The 27,118-nt window shown below is 45.8% G+C and overlaps 2 protein-coding genes across 4 annotated transcripts; one reads left to right on the top strand and one right to left on the bottom strand.

The window, feature by feature from the left end:
* The first annotated feature begins 1,233 nt into the window (after window positions 1–1,233).
* Window positions 1,234–11,026, top strand: YIPF5 (Yip1 domain family member 5). Of its 2 annotated transcripts, none has more exons than XM_032955300.2 (6): window positions 1,234–1,365; window positions 3,199–3,340; window positions 4,677–4,843; window positions 6,473–6,618; window positions 7,305–7,486; window positions 9,094–11,026. In XM_032955300.2, exons 2-6 carry the CDS (start codon window positions 3,222–3,224, stop codon window positions 9,254–9,256), a joined length of 777 nt encoding a protein of 258 aa, XP_032811191.1. In that variant the 5' UTR covers window positions 1,234–1,365; window positions 3,199–3,221; the 3' UTR covers window positions 9,257–11,026. The 2 variants fall into 2 exon arrangements, with proteins under 2 accessions (XP_032811191.1, XP_032811192.1); XM_032955301.2 differs by having other exon boundaries at window positions 1,352–1,484.
* A 444-nt stretch (window positions 11,027–11,470) lies between these two features.
* Window positions 11,471–27,000, bottom strand: CCDC138 (coiled-coil domain containing 138). 2 transcript variants are annotated; one of them, XM_032955289.2, is made up of 16 exons: window positions 26,665–27,000; window positions 24,578–24,620; window positions 24,354–24,471; window positions 23,648–23,772; window positions 22,961–23,194; window positions 22,544–22,740; window positions 22,221–22,382; window positions 21,399–21,518; window positions 20,420–20,497; window positions 20,074–20,202; window positions 19,520–19,630; window positions 15,127–15,243; window positions 14,819–15,014; window positions 13,440–13,622; window positions 13,034–13,172; window positions 11,471–12,082 (listed from the first exon to the last, which is right to left on the bottom strand). In XM_032955289.2, exons 1-16 carry the CDS (start codon window positions 26,731–26,733, stop codon window positions 11,935–11,937), a joined length of 2,169 nt encoding a protein of 722 aa, XP_032811180.1. In that variant the 5' UTR covers window positions 26,734–27,000; the 3' UTR covers window positions 11,471–11,934. The 2 variants fall into 2 exon arrangements, with proteins under 2 accessions (XP_032811180.1, XP_032811181.1); XM_032955290.2 differs by having other exon boundaries at window positions 19,520–19,627.
* Between the last annotated feature and the right edge of the window lie 118 nt (window positions 27,001–27,118).

Below are 27,118 nucleotides of genomic sequence, written 5' to 3'. Positions count from 1 at the left end.
TGCTCATCGGGTGTTCACTGCTCATCAGGTCTAGATTTGAAGCTTTCGTGACTGCAAGGATCCATACTCTTTGGTTCTATTCGGTAAAGTCACGTAGGTAAAAAAGGCCGCTTGTGTTGTGGCCGAAACGTCGTGATTTTTGTTGTTTTATTTTTTACCTACGTGACTTTACCGAATAGAACCAAAGAGTATGCTCATCGGGTGTTCACTGCTCATCGGGTGTTCACTGCTCATGACGCCTCGACCAGATGACGCCTTTTGGCGTCCTCTGGTCGAGCACCAATTGGGTCGAGGCTCAAAAGAAAGCCGTCCCTTGGTGTGGACCAATCAGTTTCAAGGACAATGCAACATATACTATCATAGTATGTTTTTTGTTTGCATTTTGACTGCAGGTATTGTGGTTAATGCAGACATGAATCCTTGTAAAAAGGTTTCAGTTTTGTTGCCAGAAAAAAGGGGAAAAACCCTATTATTATATGTTGGTACTGGCAAAAGAGGTCTAATGATTTATAATTCCTTGTTCATCACGACGTCCTTTTTACTTCGATGTCTCAACAGCAGCGTCACGGAGATCACGTGACGTGAGGGTTCTGCCTTTGTAGTGAGGGTTGTCAGTTGACGCCGAGGAGGGGGGAGGAGGCGCCTCGCCCCCCCATGTGGAGTGACGTCAGCCGCTAATTATTATTAATGTTGGGGGGGGTGGCCATTTGGAGGACGTCACCTCTTCATGATTATTAATAGGGGGGGAGTGCTACATGTGGAGTGACGTCACCCGCTCATTATTATTAATAAGGGGGGGTCCATGTGGGTGACGTCATGTGTTCATGATTATTAACGAGGGGGGCTGGCCAACGGTGGAGTGACGTCACGCGCGGGACACACAGACATTCCTGGCTCATAGTAGTAAAACAGGTCCCTGCAGGGTGGGCTGGTAGAAGTTCGCAAATGAGATAATGTGACTTCCAAATGTTGGGTGCAATAAGACATATCAAGTCTCTGCGCTGTCTATTGCTGATTTTACACCCAACAGCACGAGATTTCACTTCGTTAAAGTATTGAAAGGGGACGGACGGACGGACACATTAATCTATTGCAGGCTGGTACACTCAGTTTACAACTTCGTTCCTACCAGTAAAATATAAACATTTGTCTTTTGAAACTGATTAGCCTCCGCCAGAGACAACTCGCACTGTGAAACCCCCTCGCGGATGACGTCCGGGACGTCAACCCGCCGTTTCGCGTGACGTCATTTCTCCGTTTCGCGTTTTGACGTCATTTCGCGTGACGGCGGCCCCTCCGCTTCCAGCGAGCTGAGTCGAGAAGGGCCCCGGCGTCGTCCAACAGCTCCGTGACGACCGCAGCAAGGTGAGCCCCGCGTCGCCTGCCGCGGCTTCCCGGCTCAGACGCGGTGAGGTTGGCCCAGCCGGCGGCGGCGGCGGCTCGGCGGACCCCCGGCACAGGGAGTGCGAGGGATCCGAGAGGAGGTGGGTTGCGGGGGGGAGGTCGCCTAGCGGGAATTTGCCTACGTGGCTCGGGGCGGAGGGCGACCTTAACCGAGCCGCCGTGCCGGGCCCGATCGGACTGGCGGGGGAGTCCACGGGTGTCACGAGCCGTGTGCTTGCTGCGGGCCGTGCGACGCGAGCTGTTGGTTGAAGGAGGAGTTTGTGGAATGAGAAGCGAGGGCTCGAATGGTGAATTGGGCGGGCAGTCCGCCGTAGCGCTGCCGGGGACGTCGCTGCTTGTGATGCGCGCACTGGCCTTAAACTCCCGACGCGTTCGTCAGTAACGCCGCGCGCGTGGCCTTTATAGGGGAAAGCACTATATACAGTAGGCGACGTTTCGGACATTGGCCCTCCACACCACACGATGCGCTATAAAGAATGTGTTGAGTGTGTTATTATTTGTGTTTGTGCACCACCGACGTCTCGGTAGCAGCGCCAAATTAAGTACTGTATTGTATTACACTCGCGAGTAACATATGCAAGGAGCCATTAGTGGCTCGCCTTGTTTTTCTGTATTTAAAACTCACCATTAAACATATTCCTAAATTCTTACATCCCTTTATTGGGAGTAAACCGAGGCGAGTGGCTGCTATCCATTTTAATCCGAGTTTGGTGCCCCTATAGATAGTTCGCGCCATGGGAATGTGGAAGGGTCCAGTTTTGGTGACAGGGCCACAAAAGGAAATGAGGTGACACGGTTTGTTGATTTGTGGCTGAACATCTGGTGATGAGGAACCAGGGTGAGTTGGCGATTACAGCTTACTGTAGTAACATTACAATAACTTTATGAGACCTCCTTTGCCAGTAACAAGATATAGGAATAGGTTTTACCCTTTTAACTGCCACAAAAACTGACACCTTTATTCAAGGCATCATGTTTGCAATAACCACAACACAAGCAGTCAAAATGCAAACAAAAAGAGAACTGATAATAATAATATGCACTTTCCTTGAATTTGATTGGTCCACACCCGAGACAGCTTTTCTTAGAGCCTAGTCTCCATTGGTGTTGGACCAGAAGACGTCAAAAGGCGTACAACTCAAAAACAGCGCACTATCAGAGTATTGAGGGCTCGGGGTGAGCATTTACATTATGAGACCTCCTTTGCCAGTAACAAGATATGAGTTGTACGCCTTTTGGCGTCTTCTGGTCCAACACCAGTGGAGACTAGGCTCTAAGAACAGCCGTCTCGGGTGTGGACCAATCAAATTCAAGGACAGTGCATATTATTATCAGAGTTGTCTTTTTTGTTTGCATTTTGACTGCTTGTGTTGTGGTTATTGCAAACATGATCCCTTGTATAAAGGTGTCAGTTTTTGTGCCAGTTAAAAGGGTAAAACCTATTACAATAACTGATATTGGCTAATTACAATTGTTCGTGTGCTACGATTAAAGAAAAGAGCTATGATTTAATGGCAGCGGATAGCATTTGATTTTAAGTAATATGAATGAAGCGGCTCGTGCCGGAATATAACACGTGTTGATATGCATCGAATGTGTGGTGGAGATGGAGCAGTGGCCGGTGCTTTTCCTCCCCTTCCTCCACCAACCTCCACTTACCAGCGTGAGGTGCACTCAAACGAACCCTCTTGATCAACAAAGTGTTGGGAGACCTTCATCCTGTAGTGGAGTGACACGAGGATTTACACTTACTTAATGTATTACATATTTCTAACAACCAATTTTCTTTCCAAGGCAACAAAAGACAAAGACTAAAAATGTCCAACTTTGGAAAGCCAGAGCACATCGCCACGGACTTCTACAACTCCGAGTACAGCTACGAGGACCAAGGCCAGTCCTTCAACTACGCCCAGGGTGGAAACCAGTATGAGACTGGGTGCGTGACCACAGCTCCACCATGTACTCGTCCTCCCTGCAGCAGCATTTACCCTCATAACCCATTTTCCACTGGCACATTCGAGCTTTGCCAGCGTGGGGCTCTCACAATTAGTAGTTTTTCACTGGATGTTTGCTGAGCTGTGTCAGACCCAAATTGTGAAACTCTGGCCTCACAATACATTGAAATCTGGCTCAGGAACCAAGCAGGACAAGAGGCGGGATTAATCGTTGCATGTGACTTCAGTGGCACAGCTTTGGTTCTGCACTGGAAAACAACCTGGTGCTTCCTGAGCTGCTATGCTGGGCTGGATTGGCATGAACCCGGTGTGGTGCGGTGGTATAGTGGCAGCAGCCTCAAGTGTCCCACTCATGGTGTGGTATACCAGGGGTGTACCACACACCAGGGGTGTACCACACACCAGGGGTGTACCACACACCAGGGGTGTACCACACACCAGGGGTGTACCACACACCAGGGGTGTACCACACACCAGGGGTGTACCACACACCAGGGGTGTACCACACACCAGGGGTGTACCACACACCAGGGGTGTACCACACACCAGGGGTGTACCACACACCAGGGGTGTACCACACACCAGGGGTGTACCACACACCAGGGGTGTACCACACACCAGGGGTGTACCACACACCAGGGGTGTACCACACACCAGGGGTGTACCACACACCAGGGGTGTACCACACACCAGGGGTGTACCACACACCAGGGGTGTACCACACACCAGGGGTGTACCACACACCAGGGGTGTACCACACACCAGGGGTGTACCACACACCAGGGGTGTACCACACGTTTGGTGAGCCACACAGTAGCAAACACCTTAGCGTTATTCAGTTATAATGCAAAACATGACTTCTCACGATTACTGTACTAATGCAATGCCTGAGCCTGCTCTTTGCCACGAACCCGCTGGTGTTGGGTCGCAAGTCGCAATAACAGTAACATCATGAATAATATAATTATGTATATATTCACTTCACTGGACATTGTGGGATAAATCGTTTGTGAAGTGTATTTATATGTGTATGCATATCTGCTATACACTGTGATCATGGAAATTACACAATTAGAAAAAACAAGGTGGCTGAGAAAAAAGATCAATTTTGTTTGTCACGGGACAATTATTGTAATTTGGTTGGGCAGGTGGGGAAGTGCTACCGTGTTGTTTGGGGTTGTTTGACCATACTTCACAATGTTGGCCAGCCAAGGTTGGTGACGCTGTATAATGCAAAATGGAAAAAAATAGAAAAGTGGCGAGATGCAGTGCTCTTGTGTGCGATCTTTCCACCGGTGGGTGCTGTGTGCATTGCAGTGTTCCCCCTGGCGCGTACGGGTACGCGCCCCCAACGGGATACGTTCCCCCATCCCAGCAGGCGTACGCAGGGCAGATCTTCCAGCCGGCACAGCCATACACGGCACCTGCACCCCTACAAAACACATATGGCAGCAGCTTCGACGACGAGCCACCTCTTCTCGAAGGTGAGGCCCTCTTACACAGCTGGGATGTCCCTGGATTGGAAATATAATTCGTCATTAATTCACCCATTATCATTGATACTTATCCTTAAGATACCTGCAAGTCACGTACAAAATAAATAATTTCTTACAATGTATGCCAATTAAAGCAGATTTTTTTTTGGGCTCATGGTGCGAACTAGACAGGACAAATGAGAATAGCTAAAATATGCAAATCATATGGTGTGAATGAGACAATAGTTTTTTAATATGACTCCAAATTCTGACAATTCATTAAAGGATGACAGGGGTGAGTTGTTACATGTGTAGTGTCCTCGGTGTGTGTGTAGCACACACTCAGTTGGAGACAAGGTAGTTGCAGGAGGCACCTTCTCTCTCTTTATTTCCATTACACCAATTCCGACCGTTCTCATTCACACGGATCGCCTCCTCTCTCGACCACGTTGCCGTACAGCCCGGCCTAAACACAACCCTGACAGCGTTGCACGGACGGCGTCGACCGAGACAGCCAACTACTGTCCGACCGTGCAATTATCGGGCAAAGGCGGCAGCGATGACAAAACGAGTCCACTCCCCGAACCGGCAGCCCCGAGTTCTCGCTCTCCACTGGTTTTAGTCTACTCGGCGCGGCCTGGCTCTGGCGTGGCCTGGCTCCGCCCTGGCCACGCCTCCCTCCACCCTGGCCGCGCCTCCCTTCTCAAATCCACTAGAGGGTTCCAGGGGCCTCCCGATGAGGTCTTCCGTGACCCTTACCCCAGTTCCTCAGCCCTGCCGGCACACCCGTGTATATGCTCGACGGCGTGTGGGCCAACTGTTGCCGCTGCTGGACAGCAGTCGGCGCTGTGGCACTACATATGCAAAAGAAGCTGAAGAATCAGGGAGGCAATTCTTGGAGTCAGTTTCAACAATGAACGATTGACGACCATTTTTAAGCAGACATACTTCAGATACATAAATAATATAATTTCCATATCCAGAAAAACCTAAGTGTCAAAATTATTTTTCAGCGGGTGGTCCTGCGATATGAAGTTTTATTACCGTAGTTATACTTTAACACGTGCTTTATTTCATGTAGGAGAAAACTTACAATACTCAGAAAAATGAAGCATATGAGAGGATAACACTCAGAGGTCAAGACAGACAATGGACCCATTTTCTTTACTGCCATTTGCCCACATCACATATTTGGGAGTTTCACAATTCTAGAATTGTTATAGCGTGTGCTTTACCATCATGATAATTCTTTTATTTATAAACAAAATATTTAACGAAGCATAAAATTACGTTCCCAAGCCCTGGAAACGGCCGATGTGTCTAAAAAGAAAGATTAGAGATGTTTTTTTGGAATGTACTTTATTCTGAAGCTGTTATGCACCCGACCACTGGCCAAGTCTGGTAGTCTTCTTCTCCCACCCGATTGTTACACTCAATGTGGGGTCTGCTTTCCTTGCCAACCTTCTCCATGCTGCCTTGTCCTGCGCCATCTCTCTTTCCGTTCCTCGGGCCACCATGTCCGATCGCACCACATGACCCACCTCTTCTTTTGCCAAGTCGGGTAGTCACATATGTTTTTTTTCAGAGGTTTTGTCTGATTGGCTTCTTCCCACTTGACCCCTACACCTGCGACTGTAGAGCTGGGAATAAACTTTGACCACATCTGGCAGAAGACGTTGACAGTACTGAACCCGCTCAAGATCGCCGATGGCAGCATAGTGAACGAGACGGACTTGGCGGGGCCCGTGGTCTTCTGCCTCGCCTTCGGGGCCACATTGCTGCTGGTAAGAACACTCGCCATTCCAGTCATGATGCACATCTGCTCAGATAACCGTCATAATTAGAGACGATTCCTAAGAAGACTACTATTCCAGCAGAGCGCCTTGAAATGCTTAGACGTGGAATTCAAGGTTTTTCTATGATAGTGCCACATTCATATTTCGACATGAAGGCTAAAACACTTTGCCTTGCGATTTTTCCCATTAACAGACATTGGCATGTTTTGTCAAAAATTGCACAAAAAGCAACATTCACCAAAACGGTAATGGGGCCCATAGACCATGTACTGCAATACAAAATGCACCTTCAACCCCACCAAAATGTACAGAATTGAAATAGCTGATCACCAGCATTGTGGTTTATTTTATTTCCTCCTTTTAGTAAACAATTGTAAATCAGGGTTAGCTAATATATTATACTCATTGGGTCTATCGGTAAAGTCACGTAGATAGAAAAATTTTATTTTAGCTTATTCATAGCGCCTCAAACATATCGTAAAAACAAACAAGGACTTGGATTTTTTAGGGTGTCCATTTTCTCGGTTTTTAAGTTCATCTTTCTGTAATGCACTGGAATGAGACAGCTCCCTGACCCACAAGAAAGAAACGTAACATGCAGACAATGAGAATGCTGACATTGTGTAAATGCTTTTTTTGGTTCTGGACCCATGTGTGCGGTGGTGCTGTCACAGGCTGGCAAGGTGCAGTTTGGCTATGTGTACGGTATCAGTGCCATCGGCTGCCTGGCCGTCTTCTCTCTGCTGAACCTCATGAGCATGACGGGGGTGTCATTTGGCTGCGTGGCCAGCGTGCTTGGCTACTGCCTCTTGCCCATGGTGCTGCTCTCAGGCTGCGCCATCCTCTTCTCGCTCAAGTGAGTGGTCTGCTGCATGCCCCCTCAGATACACTTACAACACTAGGCCAGGTCTCCAGTCTGAAATACTGAATACCCAGCATTCAACGTTTGGCCTCCCCTGCGATTTGATGACTTGCAACGATTCAGGGTCATGATTCAAAACTGTCTTCTTTGTTTCCTGTCTAATTTGTTCCGTTGGCTGAAAGTAAACATTTTAATATAAAAAATAATGCATTCGTTCACGCATGTGTCAGGAGCATAATAGATGTTAATTTATGTATTGTTAAATGCCTACTGGATTTTATACCGCCTCATCAACTATAATGTTTTATCCTGAGTGTTATCCCAAAACACATCCTTACTCGAATGCTTCTCACACTCATCCTCGAGACCCCCTTTTGCGCAGCTTTTCTTGATTGCCAAGCATGACGTGCCTGGCAATATGTAGCAGCGCGATTTGCATTTTAATTGAACAGAATGGCAATCACAAAAAACTACACCATTGGGGGTCATGAGGACTGGAGTTTGAAAAGTACTTAATCTAAATATACTCTTTAAGGTGGAAGTATTTCACCTTGAAAAACATTATTTGTCATACAATGAGGTAGTTATAGTTATTTCTTGGACTTTCCTGACAATCAGCTGCTTGTAATAATAGACGTGATTTTTTTTATTTTAGTGGGGTTTTTTTACCCCCTTTTATCTCAATTGTGCCAATGGTGTCATAACATTGCCTATTTGGACCTGTGACAGAAAAGCACTTTGTTTTAAATCAGCCCATGGAAGCATATACCACAAAGCTTCCTCCATTGATGGAGATTGGGGGGGGGGGACACGCGGGGGCAATGCCCCCCCGCCCCCAAAACTAGACGCATTTATTAATTTATTTTCAGTAGTTTACAATTAAGATATAAAAACACAAAATCCATGTGCCCACAATTCCGAATGTGAGGAACAAAGCAAACCCCTGCCCCGCCCCCCCCAAATATACAAGTCAAACTCTGCCTTTTGCTACCTCTGACATCCTTTCAAGTGACCTCTGGTTTATACAGCAGGGAACAGTACTTTCCCAACCAGCCTTACACAGTGAATGGTTATGGCATGACAAAACTAGAATTCAAAATGAGTGCAGAACCAAATTGAATGTGATGGGTTTTTTGCAGTCATTTGCCACTGGCCTGAGTAGAAACTCACTACATTTGAGAACCTGGTTTAATTATAGGTCACTAAAATGTCAAATTAAACAAAGGATTCATATTATTGGTTCTAATAATTCATATTATTGGTTCTTTCGGTAAAGTCACGTAGAAGGGAAACAAAATAATAAAAATATAAAACAATAAAATTCTCACGACGTTTCGACTGCAACACAAGCAATAATCAGGTGTGAAAACCACAGCAAGAAAGTTTGTTTCCCTTCTACGTGACTTTACCGAAAGAACCAAGAATATGAATCCCTGCAGTCACGAAAGCTATAAATCAAAATTTAAACAAAGGATGTTAGTGGTGCCAGCTCAGTGCTCTGATGTCTGAGCCACTTGGCCACCTCTTAAAAATTATCTTGATTCTAAATTGAGCCGATGTCTTGTTCTGTACTTTGTGTCTGGGCTGTGCGCTGTGTGCAGGGGTACGATGGGTGTGGTGTTAGCAGCCGTGATTATTGGCTGGTGTAGCCTATCGGCCTCCAAGCTCTTCATCTCAGCCTTGGCAATGCAGGGCCAACAGCTGCTGGTCGCCTACCCATGTGCCCTACTCTACGGTGTCTTTGCCCTGCTCACCATCTTTTGAGGACCAAAAACAGTCTCGACTCACTCGCTAACTCGATCACCTACTTTCCAGACCGTTTTCCTACTTTGCAAACCACGGTCTTCATTAGAACACTACACAACCTCACAGCTCACCCTCGGTCAAACTCCAGCTAGCTCTCCAAGCAAAACCATACTTCTATTCATGTTCCAAACCAATTAATTCCCTTTAAAATGTATATTTACATACCCTTCTGCTACTCACTTGACAAACTATTCTCTAACCTAGCATTTCACTCTCCAACACACCGTACCGTTCCAAAAAACTACCAAAGTGTATCCGACCTGCCCCCTCAGGCCCATCACCACCCGCTTCACAACATAAATCATGTCTATGTCAAGTCACCGGCCAGAATCGTGTCCTTCACCCAGTGGGAAAGCTGTCCTTGTTGAGTACCTGTGAGCCGTCTCAATGAACTGTGTAAAACCACGCGCACTAATGAACAGTGGTGGCGTCAGGAAAGGCGTCTCCATGCAGCGTACGGTCAAACTACTTTTTTATTTTTAAGAAAAATGTTGCAATTTGTGCATAGTAACAAAAGTGTTATTGCAATTACTACTTTAGTTTTTTCTGTTTTGTTTTAATTTTCTTTCACCTCCCTTAAAGAAGCCACACAGTTGCAATGTTGGGTTTAAGTAAATATATGCACTTTGGTCTTCGAGGACAAACCTTCAGGAGTAAATTAAGACAAATCATCAGCTGAGATGTGACCGCCTCTACCACCTGAACCATCTACCATTTGGCCAGGTCATAGTTTTATTTTTGCAGAACCTCTGATACTGTTAGTCGAAGGGGGTGGGTGGCAATCAGATATGTGGACTTAATAGGCTGACCCGTGTAAGTTAACTTTTTTGTCAGCTTCAGCACCAAAGAGTGCATTTCACGGTTTCAGACATTGATATTAGAAGAAACTGAACCCTTTGCACTGTGGAAAAATGCATTCTAGCTCAGGTTTTTCTGCATTGACATGTCATGTTAAAAGCTCACAGGGGACACATACAGTGCATTGTACCCAGAAAAATGCTGTAGGTTGTGGATTAAAAGCATGTTTTGTAGTTTATTGAGGTGTGTTTTAATTGCACCCTTAAAGAACAAATGTAAGCACATAACCTTTATTTACTACATACGCCACTCCAATATGATTAGTCAGAAGGCTGTTTGCATTAATGGAAGGAGACGAAGTCCCAGGATGAGGCCTGAGTCGACATTTTTTAATATCAGGTGTTTACTTCCTGATGGACACATGGTTAGGGCTGATAACATTCAAGAAATTAGCATACCTGAAAAAAAGACCGGTATAAGCAGTACGGTCACATTGCCTGATCTATTGGCCATTAAATGGGACCTTACACTGGGTTATTTTTCCCCATTAGCTCAGAATTTGGGTGAATGATAGAATTGTGCATTGAACCGAGGGTAAGTAATGACTGCACACCTGATGTGAGCCACTGGGTGGCCAACAAGATAAACTTGTATGTTGGGGTCATTTCCTTGGGGGTCCAACTGCATATTGGACAATCGAGGTTCTGCTGTAGTTGGTCTTTGAAAACAGCCACACTGCAAGTAAAATGTTAACTTCTTTTGTCAAACAACGGCTTTGCCTGTGTAGAAAGATACCTGACATCAGAAGCTCGCTCGCCTGATAAAATTACAGGATAAGGCAAAGCGTGTTGTGGAGGATTGATGTTTTTACAGCCTGGATGAAATAACATGTTTTATCGTGAAAAAAATAAAGGTTGCTTTTGTACACAAGTGTGCTGGTGTCTTTTTATAGACTTATGGGTAACTAAAGGAATTTGTAGGTCTTCTTTTATAATGTCCTGCATTGGAATATTGGCCAATTCCATTTTAATGTGCACGGGAGGAAATGAGTACCTGGAGAAAACCGTGCATATTAGAAGGTAGTATCAGATCCCTTTTCCATAAATATAAAACTAAATAGTACCCTACCACAAAACAAGTGTCTGGATAGATTAATTAACCCATTTACTGCCATCTGGTCACCAAGCAGCAAAGCAGGTTTCAAGTTTTCACAAATCTGCATTATTCACAAACCTTTGCTTCTAAAGCACTGGATCACCCGTGTGGCACCACACCTTGTCTTTGAAAACTAGTCGCCATAAAATCAACATTGTGCATGAACCGCAGCCCTGACTGGAATTGACTTCACACTTAAAACATTGTACTAGTCAGAACTGATATAGCATATCCTTTATTTAGGAAAAATAGATGTTGGAGATTGTCTTCATTGTAAAAAAATACATACGCGGAGAACAAGTAAAATTCCTAACTCGGATGCATGTAATTTCCATACTTGGGATTTAGACTGCCTCCGACACGTTAAATTATGTTACAGAGTAATTAACATCCACTCTACATCATCGGAGCCTCCGCTTAGCATGCTTGGCTACGTACGGTGCGAAAGAAGTTCTACATACAGAGTGCATGCTGTGGCAAGTCTATGCAAATTACAGTACTGCACTTCTGCAATAGAAAAAAAATGCCTGACTTGGTACAAACTGATCAGGTGGAGGTTGGCTGTCCAGGGGAGTGCATTTTAATGGTAAGCTCACCATGTGCTTACAGATCAAGCAGACGGCGCCATCAGGTGGACTCCTATCCCTCCATCCCATTCGTCAAGCAGTGAGGTGATGGGACCCTCAGGTGCAGGTGCCCCGGAATACATCTAGCTGGTGCAGGGTGGAGCGCAGGTTGACAGCCAGAAACACCTGATGTGGCTCGGCTGTACGCAGCATCTCTTGCAGCTGGATGTGAAGGGAGCATGCCTCGAACAGACGCCGGTTAGTCCTGCACAAAAGCACACATACATATTTAAGCAGCCAGGTCAATTGAACAAGTTATTTTGATACCCTGGATTTTATTCTTACTGGATCTTGTTCTAAATATGATTGGCATTGTTGCAAGTTAAACACATCGATTTGCTACATGTGATAATTATTCTTCAACTTACCGGTGAGCTGAAACAATAATGGACATGTAAAATATTTTTACAAGTTACAATTTTATTGGTTTTGCTATGTGTGGTGGAGGATCTATGGCACATTTGGCAAAATTATACAGCCTGACAAATAAATTATGACAGATACTCCATATATCTTTCATACACTTGTGGCAAGTGATGTTAGCAAGCATCTAACGTTGGCATAGGCTATGGGCAGGTGGTTTGGCCAGACACACCCAGCCACCATTGCCTCCCAAGTGCCGATGTTTACAGAGCATGACAATTTCCTAATTTATGGCTGGGGGGGGGGCAGGACCCAGTGGTAGTCGGGTTTTCTCTGACGTGTAAAACTCCTCAAATATTTGGCTAAACATCTAAATCTTTTTATGCACTTTTAAAACCAAATTGAAAACTCATTTGTTTCGAACTGCTTTTTATGTGTTAGTTTGTTGTCTTTCCCACACCTCCAATTAGCAGTTGGCTACGTACACTGCGAAATACATTTAACATACAATCTAGGACCCTGGAGACAAATTCTTGAGACTCCAGGAGGCATTCCTGGACAAATAAATGTCATTATTCTTTGACTGAAGTGACTGTGTATGCATCTGAATGTTACAAACAAGATGTTATAGAAATATTGTCTACTTAATTCATACACTTCCGTCAAACAGCACTAACTGAAAATGAGCGCTCTATGCTTTGTAGTGTCCTCCAAGTTGAGGGCACACTGGTTGGAATCCTGCTTCAACCCCTGACAGTGTACTATGCAGTCCGACCCCCATCATGGGTCATACTTGATCTTGGAGAGCTTCTGCAAGATGACACTCATCTTCTCTGGGATTAGCGGGTCAAGATGTGGCGTGCGCAGCAGCTGAGAGCACGAACGGAACCACACCTCTGTGCTGCACGCCGCCAGGAACTCCTCCACACAGCCTAAACAGGCAGGCATGCACTAGCACGTATGAGCATCTACATTTACAGCCCTTTCTCATGAACAAAGCTTCAAACTTGTCTTATGCAAATGAGACAAAGCAAAAGGATTCACATTTTCTTTTTTAAATGCATCACAATCTTGACTTAATTACATGTTTAATAACTACAAGATAATAAGAATGTTTTTTTTAGGTGTTGCTTCTTCCTTTGACTCAAGACTGTGGGCTGCAACGGGGGGGGGGGGGGGGGGGGTGGGATGTGCTGTACCGGAATCTATGCTCATCGCTAGAAGCAGTAGGACGCCCACAGCGTCGCCCAGGAGCCCTCTGCAGGGCGACGTCAGCAGCGCCGTGACCACCGCCACGCCGCCGTGCCTCACAAAAAGCCGCTTGCTCTGCTCACTCTGCAGGTCTGAGCATACGCTGTCCAGCACCTGTGCCAACACGTCCGCTGTGGACACCCGCACAAATCACACACTCTCCGAGTAAGCTGTGGGTTGTTATACAGTTCCAGTCATTCGGCATTTTATAAAGATAATATTAAAGGTTGAGGTAAGGGATATTGGTATGGTTAAGGTTTTAAAGTTAAGTGTTTTGAATAGCTATATTAAAATGTAGTTGTTAAAAACGTTAAAAAAAGGCCGGCCAATTGCAATTTCTTACTCACGCGACTGCTCGTGGAACTGCCTCCACTAGCGCAAACTCCAGATGGTATTTGGTCTATTCTTGCACGTATTGAATGAGGGTGTAGCCCACACTTTAGCCCACCACATGTGACCCCCCACTAATTGAGTGTATACATATTTATACTGCTGGGTGGACAGAGGCAGGTGGATTTAAGAAACATTGGCAATTGTTTCAATTATTGATCCAGAAGAAGGAATCTAACGGGTGATCTATGCATTCAGTTTGTTGTTGTAACTTGCTGACCTGCCTATACTGGACATCTGTGAAAGAGAGTTTCATAGCTCATCAGATTCCTCCAGTCTAAATAAAGATTCTGATTCAGTGTGCTGATCATTATATCATAGCAGCTCCTTGTAGTAAATGCCATGATACATTAAGGCTACAATTGGGGTTAGTGTTAATGCTAGGGCAATAGCTAGTATTCCTGTCATTAAGATTTTCCAATGTACTATCCACCACCTACCTATCCCCTTCTCATCTCTACTCCACTCCATCCTCTCTATTCCAGAAATCAAGACCTTGTCAAAACCCCCATACAACATTTTCAAATGAAGGCCACCATCTCTGCTGCCCCAGTTGCCCTCAACACCCTCTCCTTAACTGTTGGCACTGTCCAGACCCTTCCCACATTGAAGTCTTGGTTCAAGACCTTCCTTTTCTCATTGGCCTATGACTGTTTCCCCTCACTCTATGAAATGTCTTAATTCTCACCTCACTGTTGTCTCGTCTTTCTTCATGCCGCAGTATCTTTTCCTACCTTTTCTACCCTTTGAAAAAAAACTCACAAAAAGACCCTCTGTTCAACACGCTACCAAGATATGCACATTCTCCCTATTTGCTCAGCGCCATGAGATGAATCCAAATTGTATTGAATTGTATTAGGGGTCAGGGTACTATAAGTATGGGGTTATTGCTGCGGTTGTATAAGTGCTCTGGGCCCTCGTTGAGATTGGTTCATACCTTGCGAGAGGGTGCGGAGGATGACGAGCGAGGAGAGCAGTCGAACCTCGGGCTCCGAGCTCCTAAAGAAGCTGCCCCCCATATGGGGCTTGGGCTCGGGCGACGACTCAGCCGACCCTTCTGCTCCGCGCGTGCTCCCGCCCGGCTTGAACAGCTCCTCTCCCAGGCGCCGGCACGTCGCGGTGAGTGTAGTGTGCTGGAGCCACGAGGGGATGAGACAGCACATGCACAGGCATAGAGGAATCCTGACAGAAGTCATGGTGTTAGGAACAAAAGACAGAGGTAGTGCCATGGAGAGTGCACGCTACCTGTGAGGTCCCATCCATGCGGCCCAGAGCCCAGAGCACAAAATTGACGAGTGGCAGCTGCAGCCTCTTGCTCACAGATGGCACGGAGGAGAGCTGCTCCACCACCAGTGGCAGGGCCTACAGCCAGCAAGAGGGTGGCGGTTAGTGAGGCTGCAGTTGGAGGTGCAGCAGATAGTACGGCAGTAAATAAAGGTGCAAAAATTGGATGGGCAGCAGAGAATGTTTCAAGCTCGACATAGGGTAGTAATTATGGTAGCAGTCAGTGGTAAAGCAGTAATTTGTGCAGCAGGCCGTGGTTAAAAAAAATAATGTGCAGCAGTCAGTGACAATTAGTATTAACTCGTGTTTACAACGGAACGGTTAATGGTGCAGCAATTAATTAGCCAACAGTCAGTCGTAAGCAGGCAGTGATTAAAGCAGTGCAAATAATAAGTGACTCGTAGTAATAATTAAAAGCAAGCAATGGTTATCGCAGTGACGAATGCATCACATTATGGATACCGCTCTCATTTTAACCAAGCTGCCGCTGTGACTCAAGGACCTCGATGTGTATGTATCCTTCAAGGCAGCTCACCCATTAGCACAGTTTTACTAGACTTCCGTATTTACTTTAACATTTGTTCTGGTGTTTTGTTGATGCTCTCTTTTGTTTGGAAACTCCAAAAATAAATTTTAAAAAATCATAACCCTTGAAATGTAAACGGCACACTCAATGACTACTTAAATCTTTACACGTCAAACATACAGAGTAAAACAACACAAGCAGTGGTATGTAAATATTTTTTTGTATATCTTCCCTTTGCCATGAGGGGACATGCTGTCAGTCTCAGATAGTAATGCTCTTGTGAAGTCATTCACATGAGCTTTCTATGTTGATATGAGAAGGCGATATCTTGCTAGACCACTAAGTATTGTTCCTATCCGCTTAAAGAGTGAAGCAACTCTACTCAATTTCATATTCACATAGATATATGAAAGAAACGTATTATTTGTATTGTGCTAAAACTATTCCTGATAAAGTGTCAAGGTGATTAAGCATACCAAGTCTAGATTTGAAGCTTTCGTGACTGCAAGGATTCATACTCTTTGGTTTTATTCGGTAAAGTCACATAGATAAAATAAAACAAAATAAGAGAAAACAATTAAATCACGACGTTTCGGAGGCAACACAAGCTTCCGTCTTCAGGTGGAATAGTCAACGCAGAATATCTGTCAGGAGCACAGTTCAGAGACGACCGGGATTATATACAGGTTAAGGGGGGGGGGAGGAGTCAGTAAGGGGGCGTGGGTGGGTGGGAGGGCTGGGTTAAACAGCCTTTTGATAGACTGCTGCGGGCAACAACCAATTCGCACTGCACGAGAGTGGGTAAAACCCACCTTTTGTTATGCTGCGTAGGGGGTCGGATTTTGAAAGCGGCAGCAAACGACTGTTCAATTATAAGGTAGCTAAAGTTTGATATACAACCACTGAAAAAAGGAAATGGCTGTACAAAAAATTGAAAGGCAGCTAACGTTTGACTTGATTTATAACATCTTTCCAGTGATTGCTCAATTTGATACCCCCATGGGTTCCCCCTTATCACCAGTGATAGCCAATGTTTTCATGGAGAAATGTGAATCAGACGCCATCCAGACATCCACCCTCAGCCCTTCCCTGTGGAAGAGATATGTGGATGACACTTTCGTCATTTGGCCACATGGCCTCCCAGCTTTGAACCTTTTCCTAGCCCACATCAATTCCAGACACCCTTCCATCAAATTCACCATGGAAGTGGAGAAAGATAGCAAGCTACCATTCTTGGATGTCCTGTTTGAGAGAAGGCCTGATGGCTCTTTGGGACATTCTGTTTACAGGAAGCCCACCCACACAGACTCCTACTTGAAACCTGATTCCCACCACCACCCGACTCAGAAGAATTCTCTCATCAAAACGTTAATCCATAGGGCTCATTGCATTTCTGACAAACACCACCTGACCAGTGAATTAAAACATGTACATCTGGCCCTCAAGATGAACGGTTACTCTGACCGTACCATCCGCCAAGCTGTTTCTCCCACCATACAGAAACCACTTGACACTCCGATCAAAATCATCACGTTACCATACATAGCAGGCGTTACTAAAAAGATTTCCAAAATTCTAAACAAACACAAGATCCAGGTCCGGTTCAACACAGTGCACAAAATCCGTGATCTGATCCCGTCAGTAAAGGATGTTATTCCTGACTTACAGACCCCGGTGTTTACAAATTGAGTTGTACCTGCGGGGACTGCTATATCGGGGAGATGAAGCGACATATCTCTGACCGAATTCGCGAGCACAAATCAGATTTGAAACACGGCAGAACGAATTATTCTGCCGTGGCTGATCATTGTTACAACGCTGTGGGTGATCATGATATTGTTTTCTCCGATACCAAGGTGCTCTGAAAACCTACCGGTTATTATCAGAGATTTGTCCACGAGGCCATCCAGATTTACAAACACAGACACAACTTCAACCGAGAGGATGGTTCAAATTGAGCAATCACTGGAAAGATGTTATAAATCAAGTCAAACGTTAGCTGCCTTTCAATTTTTTGTACAGCCATTTCCTTTTTTCAGTGGTATATCAAACTTTAGCTACTTTATAATTTAACAGTCGTTTGCCGCCGCTTTCAAAATCCTCCCCCCGACCCCCCACGCAGCATAACAAAAGGTGGGTTTTACCCACTCTCGTGCAGTGCGAAGTGGTTGTTGCCCGCAGCAGTCTATCAAAAGGCTGCTTAACCCAGCCCTCCCACCCACCCATGCCCCCTTACTGACTCCTCCCACCCCCTTAACCTGTATATAATCCCGGTCGTCTCTGAACTGTGCTCCTGACACAGATATTCTGTGTTGACTATTCCACCTGAAGACAGAAGCTTGTGTTGCCTCCAAAACGTCGTGATTTAATTGTTTTCTTTTGTTTTATTTTATCTACGTGACTTTACCAAATAAAACCAAAGAGTACATACCAAGTCTGTTGGTCTCAGCCTCGTCACCAATGACGATGTAGTGATGGTAGCATCACTACTGTGTACACACGCACACATGTGACGTCACTATGCGGGGGAGCGTCACGACCACGCGGGTCTACACACACACATGACGTCATCCCGGCTGGAGGCAGGAATGACGTCCGGGCCGGTTCGGGACTCGGGAGGCCACGAGGGTGGTGTGAGGTCGTGGCACTCTCTGTGACCCCGGCTGGACACGTGACTCTGGACCCCAGTGGGGGCCGGGGGCCTAGGGGGCACCTCGGGGGGCACGTGGATAGCAGGGGGGCTTCGAGAGGGTTCTCGAAGGGAGGCGTGGCCGGGGCTGGGCCCGGGCACGCCAAGGCCCATATAAGCAGCCTCCTCACGAGGTTCGCTGCTGCCCGTATCAAGAATGAAGATGCATCGTGAAGACGCCAAGAAGAGATCCGTGTGTAGGTCCCAGCCGGAGGACTCTAGGATAGCGGTAGACGTGTAAGTAAGTCCCGCCAAAACAGGAGGCTGTACCTCCTTAGGTTAGCAAGAGATCTGTGTGTAGGTCCCAGCCGGAGGACTCTAGGATAGCGGTAGACATGTAAGTCCCACCAAAACAGGAGGCTGTACCTCCCTAGAGTATCTGAGAAGTGTGTGTTAGCTAGAGTAAGTCGGTGGTCACCACCCTATGCGTAATGTAAGAGTTAACTGTTGTGTTCATTAATAAATAAGTGTTGCCTCCCAAGAAGTTGTGTGCACCTAATTCGAATCCACTACAACGGCACAAAAACTACGTTGTTGTATGGGTTCTCACCTGGTTAAATAAAATGAATCAACCACGAATAAAATTAGTTTTCACTTAAAATGGAATATTCTAACTTTGACGACCAAACATTATCGGATTAATTGCCACATAACAAACACTTCCATAGCAGGGAATGTGAAAAGGTGCACTATGGCACTGTATAGAGTGGACTAGAGGTAATAAATGCAGAAACTTCAGAACTAGTTCAGTGATGTCAGCTTCCAAATGCCATTCTTTAACATGTGACAGTTATAAATGAGAATGTTTGTAGAATCACATGATGCTGGCTACACAAATTAAACATATTTAAAACATTAAAAACACAAAACCCTAAAATTACAGCAGCTTAGAATTCAATATCATGCCATGATCTCTTTAACAATCTTGAAGTATTTTATCTTCAGGGCTTTATTTTAGGTGTTTATCTCTATTAAAATGGTGAATAATGACAGATCCCCAGCAGACGCAGATGTATATATGTGCAATAAGAGGCAGGGGGACTACAATGAGTGATTTTGCAGGATTTCTCATGGCACCATCACTAGAAGCAGTAAATTAATTATCAGGGTATGCAGTGTTGATGGGAGGTGGGCGCCACCTTGCTGCATTTCTCCAGCGAGAGAGCGACGTTCGGGTCTGGTGAGGGGTGCAGGTCCGGCACCCACAACAGCAGCAGCCCCAGCAGCTCACACAGCCCCACACTTGCCTGCTGGTGACCAAAGCCCACGGCAAAGACACGAAGATGCCCTAGTCATGCTCATCTGCTATATGTAAATGACACTCTCGGCAGCAAACTGAATAACATGCACAATCTTTAAAAAGAGGGTGCCATGAGCAGTCAACAGGCAAGTGATAATGCAGTTTAATAGATCAAATTGATTGTTACACTTAAAACACATCTATCCAATGTTGTGATAATTATCTATTCCTGCTTACTAATTTCTGCAAAATGTATACATTTACATCTTTATGGTATAAATAAAACTGTACAAGAATAAAAAAAAATCACACAAAAGAAACATCAAAAAGAGACCAAAGAGAACAGATTCTTGAATCGAATCACAACCACAAATCGTGACATCAAATAACAGTGGGGGTCCATTGCTACATGCTTGGCAGTCAGTGCACTGTGTTGACATCATTCCAAGTTACCTTGACCTTGTGAGGCTGCGGTGGCGGCTGTTTGTCTGGCTTTTCCAACGCTCTCCGCAACTGGCCATTGTGGGCCTGCGTGAGGAGCACAGTCCGTCCTTTTTGCGCACGCTGGAAGTCAAACTTCCTCTGCAGGATGCACCAACCGTGACGGCAAAAATGGTGAACGTGGATGGACAAGGTGCCAGAGGCAATGCACACAACGCAGCAAGGAGTGATGCTCCAATTATTCAGGAAAAGATGCTCAGATTTCCTTACCGGCCGTTACGTGAAATTAATCCCCATTTTGCTTTGATACTTTAATGAAATTCCTTCGCATATCTTGATTTGTGATGCCTGCTGTTACCTGCAGGTTTTCCAACCGCTGCTGCACGCGGTGTGCCTGGGTCTCCAGCCGCTTATTTTGCTCCGTCAGCTCGCTCATCTGGGGCAACACAGAGAGAGGGTTTGAGGTGGCAGAATTGAAGCTATTTTGAAATCGGCCACAAACCCCCTGATAACACACTACTCTCATATCTAAAAACCAAACAATCTATGTTAAAACCAATATTCCCTCCACAATAAAAACCAAAACAGATTCTGATGAAGGGGAATGTAATGTCATGGTTTAAGGCAGGGATCAGCAACCAAAATAACAAGACCCTTTTTTTTCAAATTCGGTAAAAAAAATCAGATTTTCAAGACCTACAATGCACGTGAATAATGTCACGAAGCAGTCATTAAAAGAGCCGCATGCGGCTCTGGAGCCTCAGGTTTGCCAACCTCTGGTTTAAGGCCTTACTGTCGGCAACTGCTAATTAATTTACCGATGTGTGGCTGGGGTTAATAGTAGATGGACATAACCGCCTTGACCCACTGCTTTCACAATATTCGTAATCAACAGAAATAAATGTCTCTGTAAGGGATGTAGACAATACTATTTCCACGATGACTATCTAAGAGACAACAGCACTCTAAAAAAAAAACAATCTGAGAAAAAAATTAACCTTATGGCGGTACCCCGGCTCTCGCACAATGTCCGTGATGCAGTCATTCTTAGTCTGTTGATGGTCGGCGATGCGGCAATCGACTCATCTCGACGAGCTGTACACGATGCACTATGGTGCATACGAGCGTTCAGGGTTTCAGCGTAATCGTCCTCGCTGTGTTTCGACATCGCAGAGTAGCACTGATTTCGGATTGATTGGTACCCCCAGTCGCGGAGTTAAGTACACACTTGTCCCAGAAATAAAATATTTAATTGCCTCGGCCATTTTGAGTTATTTGGTACTCCGGGGTACCGCCATAAGGATCAAATGTTAATTGCATTTTACTTTTAAACTTACCTGCTTCTTTAGGGAATCGTTCATATCCTTCAGTGTGTCAAACGAGGCTTTTATTCGCTTATTCTCCCGGGATTTCTCTCTCAGTGCTTCGCTCAGCTCCTGCACCTCAGCAGCGTGTTGCTGTGGGATACGGAAAGCGAACGGCTCACGAGCAGCTTTCCAAAGGTTTGTCACCTTGACAGCCAGACACGGGTGTGTAACGCATATGCATAATCCAGCCAGAGCCTGGGTGGACGACGTAACGTATTATTGCTGGACAAGAGTTTAACCGTGTATGTGTGTAGTCTCTAGAGGAGCAGTGGTCAGTACACTGTGCTACTCACTTAGCGACTAGAATTATATTCCCAGCCATAGATAACATGACAAGCATGTGATAACCGATTTAACCTGTCCTGGCTTCCTCTCCATCAACTCAGACTTAAACGAGTACAAAATGCAGTATATTAATAATAACCTAATCAGCAATAGGGAGACAAGGCTGACCAGTTGTGCTATGCTGGCCTAATAGGTGCTCACTAACAGTCCTTCCCCCTATAGTCTGTATAATTATAGATCTTAATTTGTTTAACTAAGCGTAAACAAGTTTGGCATCCATGGTGTGTGAGAATATCTTTGACAATTTAAGAAGAGTATTTGGCTGCTATAAATTTCCACATGATGAGCCACTTCGTTGAGCTACCAATTTGTGGCCAGGTCGTTTCTGAAAAAGAGCTACATAGCTCAGCCAGCCTTACCTGGTAAATAAAAATAGTTTCAACTGTTTAGTTTTAGTATACCGACGTAAAACCTCACCCGAAGCCTAACTCCTGCATGTGTACCCACCTGTCGCAAAGCATGCAGCGTGCCCTGCACCTGTGCCTGCACCTCACGCAGCTTGTTCAGCGCGCCACCGTGCCGCACTGCCACCTCCTCCTCACGTGCCGCCAGACGGCCCTCACGCTCAGCAGCCCTCACCGCCCTTTCCGCCAGCGCCGCACTCTCCCGCTGCAAGATAGACAGGCAACAAAAGCCGGCATATAGGGGAGGTCGCTAAGCACAAAAGCAACACCATCTTTCCTGCCAACCAATGGTGCAATCAACCGCCAGGGCGACCCGTTTTAGTGCAGAAGGGTGAACGGAACCACAAGGAGACAGTGAAAAGGAACCTGCAGTTTGCTGTGGATGGCCTCAAGCTCTGCATAGACATGTCGCAGGTCCCCCAGCGAAGAGTCAGCCCCCTTCCTCTTCCACTCCGTGGTACTGTCCCATCTCTTGTCCTCGCCATTCTCAGCAAGACCATTGTCAACACTATCGCTGGCTGCGTCATCTTCAACGTCGTCGTACTCATCTTCATCGATGTCTCCTACAATAGTAAGGGGTAGGAAACTTTAAGTGAACTATGAGGGGGGACTGGGAGTGCCTATAAGTCACACACAAGAAGGAAGAACACAAAGTCAACTACATGGCATCAGCTTCAAGTGATCCACCTATCCCATGTCCAAGTCAGTCGATTACAGGAATACATCCCCACTAAACTTGGAGCATCCACATCAATGCACACCAGCACAACACCAATGTCAAACCTGAACATTCCCACGACACGTGGCTTGAGCAAGCAGGGTCCTCTGAGCAGGGGTTGCCGTGGATTGCTCTCCGTCCCGGTCGCCTTGCCCTTGTGTGCCGAATCCCCCAGCTCTGGCTTTTGCGGCGGTTGCGTCTGGATTCCACCCTGCTCGGCGAGGTGAGACGGGAGTCCGTGCCGGGTGGGTGCGTGAAGCCAGGTCTCGCCTTGACCAATTGTGATGTCAGCGTCACGTCTGTGTTGGAATTACACAGATGCGAATCTTTGTAATTACGGTACCATATACATGCAGATTATTATCATTAAAATATGCATACAGAATGGATAAATCAAACCGTGTACCGAGGAACGGAAAATCACTCTGTATCAAACGTACGTTACAGACACCCTTGACTCAATTAAATAACCTCACTGTATAACCCTATCAAATATTTCACAGGTGATGCTCCACTCAGACGCTTTTGCCAACACTGCAGTTGCAATAATACATTACTGGTATTGTAGCCATATTACTGAAAAGTGGGCAGAGTTGATACATTTATAGGTGTTGGCCTGTAAGAAGTTGTGGCTTCAACTGTTTGGACTTTGTACATCACTATCTCTGCAACATCTTATATTATCTGCCTGACGCCACCCTCCACGACAGGCTACATAGTCTGAAGTGAGGCTGACTGACTGCCACCCTTACCAGTCTCTGTGTAGGCATCGTGTGTGATGCGGCTGTGGGCTGGCTGCCCGTCACTCTCCCCTTCACCACTTGTTGCCTCTCTGGTCCCCCCACCTGCCGACCGGTGGCCCGAAACCCCATCAAGCCTGTGACACGCACGGCACACAATCACACATCCATACACAAAATATATGCATGTGTATCCCTTTTGTTAATCCACTGCTGTGTTGTGAAAGGTATATGACAATACTTCACCACATTAGTCATTGTGGCTTGGTGAAGGCGATCAGCACAGATTCAGGAACATAGTACAGCAATGGCTTTTGCTGCATTGCTCTCTGCTGTCGTAACCCTCCACCACCCGACACCGCCAATCAGAAAAAAAGGGTCACGTTGACAAAAGACAAATAGTTCACTACTTTAGCCGAATTGCCCGATGATGCTGGATGTAATTACCAGCGAAACGTCGTACTCAAAAACTGTAAATGTTGTGGATTCACTCAACACACCGGTGGGCTAAAGTAGTGAACTATTTGTCTTTTGTCAACGTGACACTTTTTTTGCTGATTGGCCTTGTCGGGTGGTGGAGGGTTACGACACATTTATAAATAACGCGATCTAACCCAAAAACGTTTATTATGAATAATATTGGTCGCGAAAGCCTACGTGTTAAACTTGGTGTTACTGTGACTGGAAAGCAACCAATGATGGCTCTGGACACACGTACCGGCGTGTATGCATCTTTATGAGGGAATAGAGGTCTTGTAATGCCCGCTCTTCATGCCTTATTCCGCCACACTTCGCCGACATCCCTGGCTCCTGGAGAGTGCCCTGGGTCACGCTATCTGGAACGCACACAGCATCGCATCACGTGCATCACGTATCTATCTCTGCCTTTTATCGATGTGACCAAAGCTATTTGTGTGTGCACAACAAAGCCTTCAGACTCACCAGCACACAGTGGTTCAGGGGGTTTCACATTGTTTCCTCTGTCCTGGAACAGCACACAAATCCAGAAACGCCACAATTGTGAGGCTTACGGTCAGTCAGTTCCCAAAAACATTCCTTGATTTAATGCAATGTTATTATATATACCCTATCCTTCAGTTAATTAGGTGAAAACTCGTCGAGTTTCATTACTTCCAATAGAGCCATGAAAATTAAGGACAGTAATAAGGTTCATATTCTTGGGTCTTTCGATAAAGTCACATAGATAGGTTAAAAGAAAATAACAAAAACTACGAAGTTTCGATCGCGGTCGCTTGTGCTGCGATCGAAACGTCGTAGTTTTTTGTTATTTTCTTTGAACCTATCTACGTGACTTTACCGAAAGACCCAAGAATATGAATTCCTGCAGTCACGAAGGCTTTAAGTCAAGATTTAGTAATAAGCTTCAACAACAATGTGCTGCAATTGAAAGTAATTTTGAAATCAACAGTAACCAGCACGCATTAAGAGTCGAGTGCACAGTATTGAACCCGGTGAGCTCTCACCGCAATTCGCTGTGAATTAATACGGTGGTTGGCGATTGTCAAAACTGTGATTTGGGCACAATAAAGAAACAGTGGCCAGAATGCCGAGGCTTCTAAGTCTCAACTCTTAAGCAAACAAGATGCAGTAAAAGGCGCCACGGGCCCATATAAAGGGCGGTAAAAATGAACTGCTTCACTCCAACTGGTAGCATCCTCTTATCAACTGTCTACAACAGGTCCAACAGCAACATCTTGTGTTCAACTATCAGTATCTTCATGTCAAATGCTCAATATTCGTAGATTATGCCAAACTTATTTCGCACGGTACATAGCCAACATGTACAAATCGGAGGTGCGGAGGAAGGACACAAACCAAAAAAATGTGAATCAAAGTAGTGCACTGTGCTACGTTACATTAAGTATTGTAGTTTCTAAGATTAATGCCTATATTTTTCACATGGTACTGACATGGAAATGGAGGACTTTATTAGTAGATTGACAAATGGCTGTCAATTATTATTTTATCATAGGTGTGTACTCCATTTGGGAGTTAATTTAATAGGGCTCCAATGTGGATGTTAAAAGGTCATACATGTTAATAGATCATACATGTACAGTATAACGAAATTAACCTCAGATTGTTGAAACATCTCAAACAAGGAGACACACTTTCACCAAAATCATTCAGTGATATTAACAAAATGTCTTCTAAAAACTGTACGCATAAATGTATAAAAGAACATTAACAGTCTCAACATTGCTCACCACAGTCATTATAATAAGTTCAAATTAACAACGGGGAATTATTGAATAAATTAACAAAAGGCTAACAAACGAGAACATCTCAAAAGCATGAACGAATACTTGGAAACAGATAACAAGAAGCAAATACTGTAGAGACAATGACTGTTACGAAACAGTATTTGGGGCTTGGACAGGACACATCACTAACACAAAAGGGATGACAGCTGATGGACGTCTGAGACCAGTGACAGAGTGGCGAAGGAGCATCGCGTCCGAGAAAACTTCAACCGAAGAGATGGAGCTTTAATCAGTTCACGTGTCGCGGTGAGATGGGTCGTGTGTGGTGGCATCGCAGGGCCCCCTAGAGCCGATAACGAATGTGCATGGCCCTTCCTCCATCATGGGCGACACCAAAAATTACCGACCGAACATCAACGAGCTCCCTCTCCTCTCTCTATGAACTCGTGTTCAATAAAGCGCTGCGCTGTAATTGACACGCGTCTCAAGACGCCCGACCAAATCACACGGAATTCGTACGATTTCGCCACATGCCAAATGCTGGGGCGGGTTTGAACCTCGATGGTCGGCGACGTGCGTGGAGCGACCACCATTCATTAACACAGCAGGTGGAGAAAGCCTGCAAGCAGGGCAGTGTTCGGTAGGCCGAGGGTATTTACAGAAGTAATACACTGCTGTGCTGTAACGTCTACACCGCCACCTTCTATGCTTTCTGCCCCTTCACCACCCCCGCAGTGACCAGGGTGGTGAAGTATGGTTCAGCAGTGGAGTAACGGGGAACTGTGCACGCTTCGCGGGTCTCACCTGGCCCAGGTATTTCTTCTTGAGTCTCTCCACAGATTCACTCACCGCGTCCGCGCCAGACGCCGCCATACTCGAGGATTTAAGACGTCCCGTATCTACCACCTGAACAAACTCTGTAATTGTTAACCGTGGTGATGATAAAGAACGTGTTTACACGTTTATATTTGTGAACGCTTCAGGGTTGAGGAGCTCTGTTGCCGTGGAGACGCCACGGCCGAGCACCGCTCGCCGCCATTTAAAAGTTCGTTCAAAATCTCCCCAAAGTCTCGCGAGACTTGACGCGGCTCCACCTCCTTCGCCAGCACTTCACCTTGCGCGAGTCTCGCGAGATTTTGTTCTCTCGCGCTCCGTTTGCATTTCGCAGTCAGCACGGGCACGGGACATCGCGTTCCTCGCGCCGCGATTGGTGGAGACGGCTCGAGCGCTTCGCGGGTTCCGCCAATCAGGGGCCGGC

This window comes from Petromyzon marinus, chromosome 16 (assembly GCF_048934315.1).
Source record: "Petromyzon marinus isolate PM22_M1 ecotype Great Lakes invasive population chromosome 16, UKy_Petmar_22M1.pri1.0, whole genome shotgun sequence".
In the NCBI taxonomy this organism is placed as follows: Eukaryota; Metazoa; Chordata; class Hyperoartia; order Petromyzontiformes; family Petromyzontidae; genus Petromyzon; species Petromyzon marinus.
Note: the sequence above shows the minus strand (reverse complement) of the source record. Positions and strands in the feature narration are given on the sequence as shown.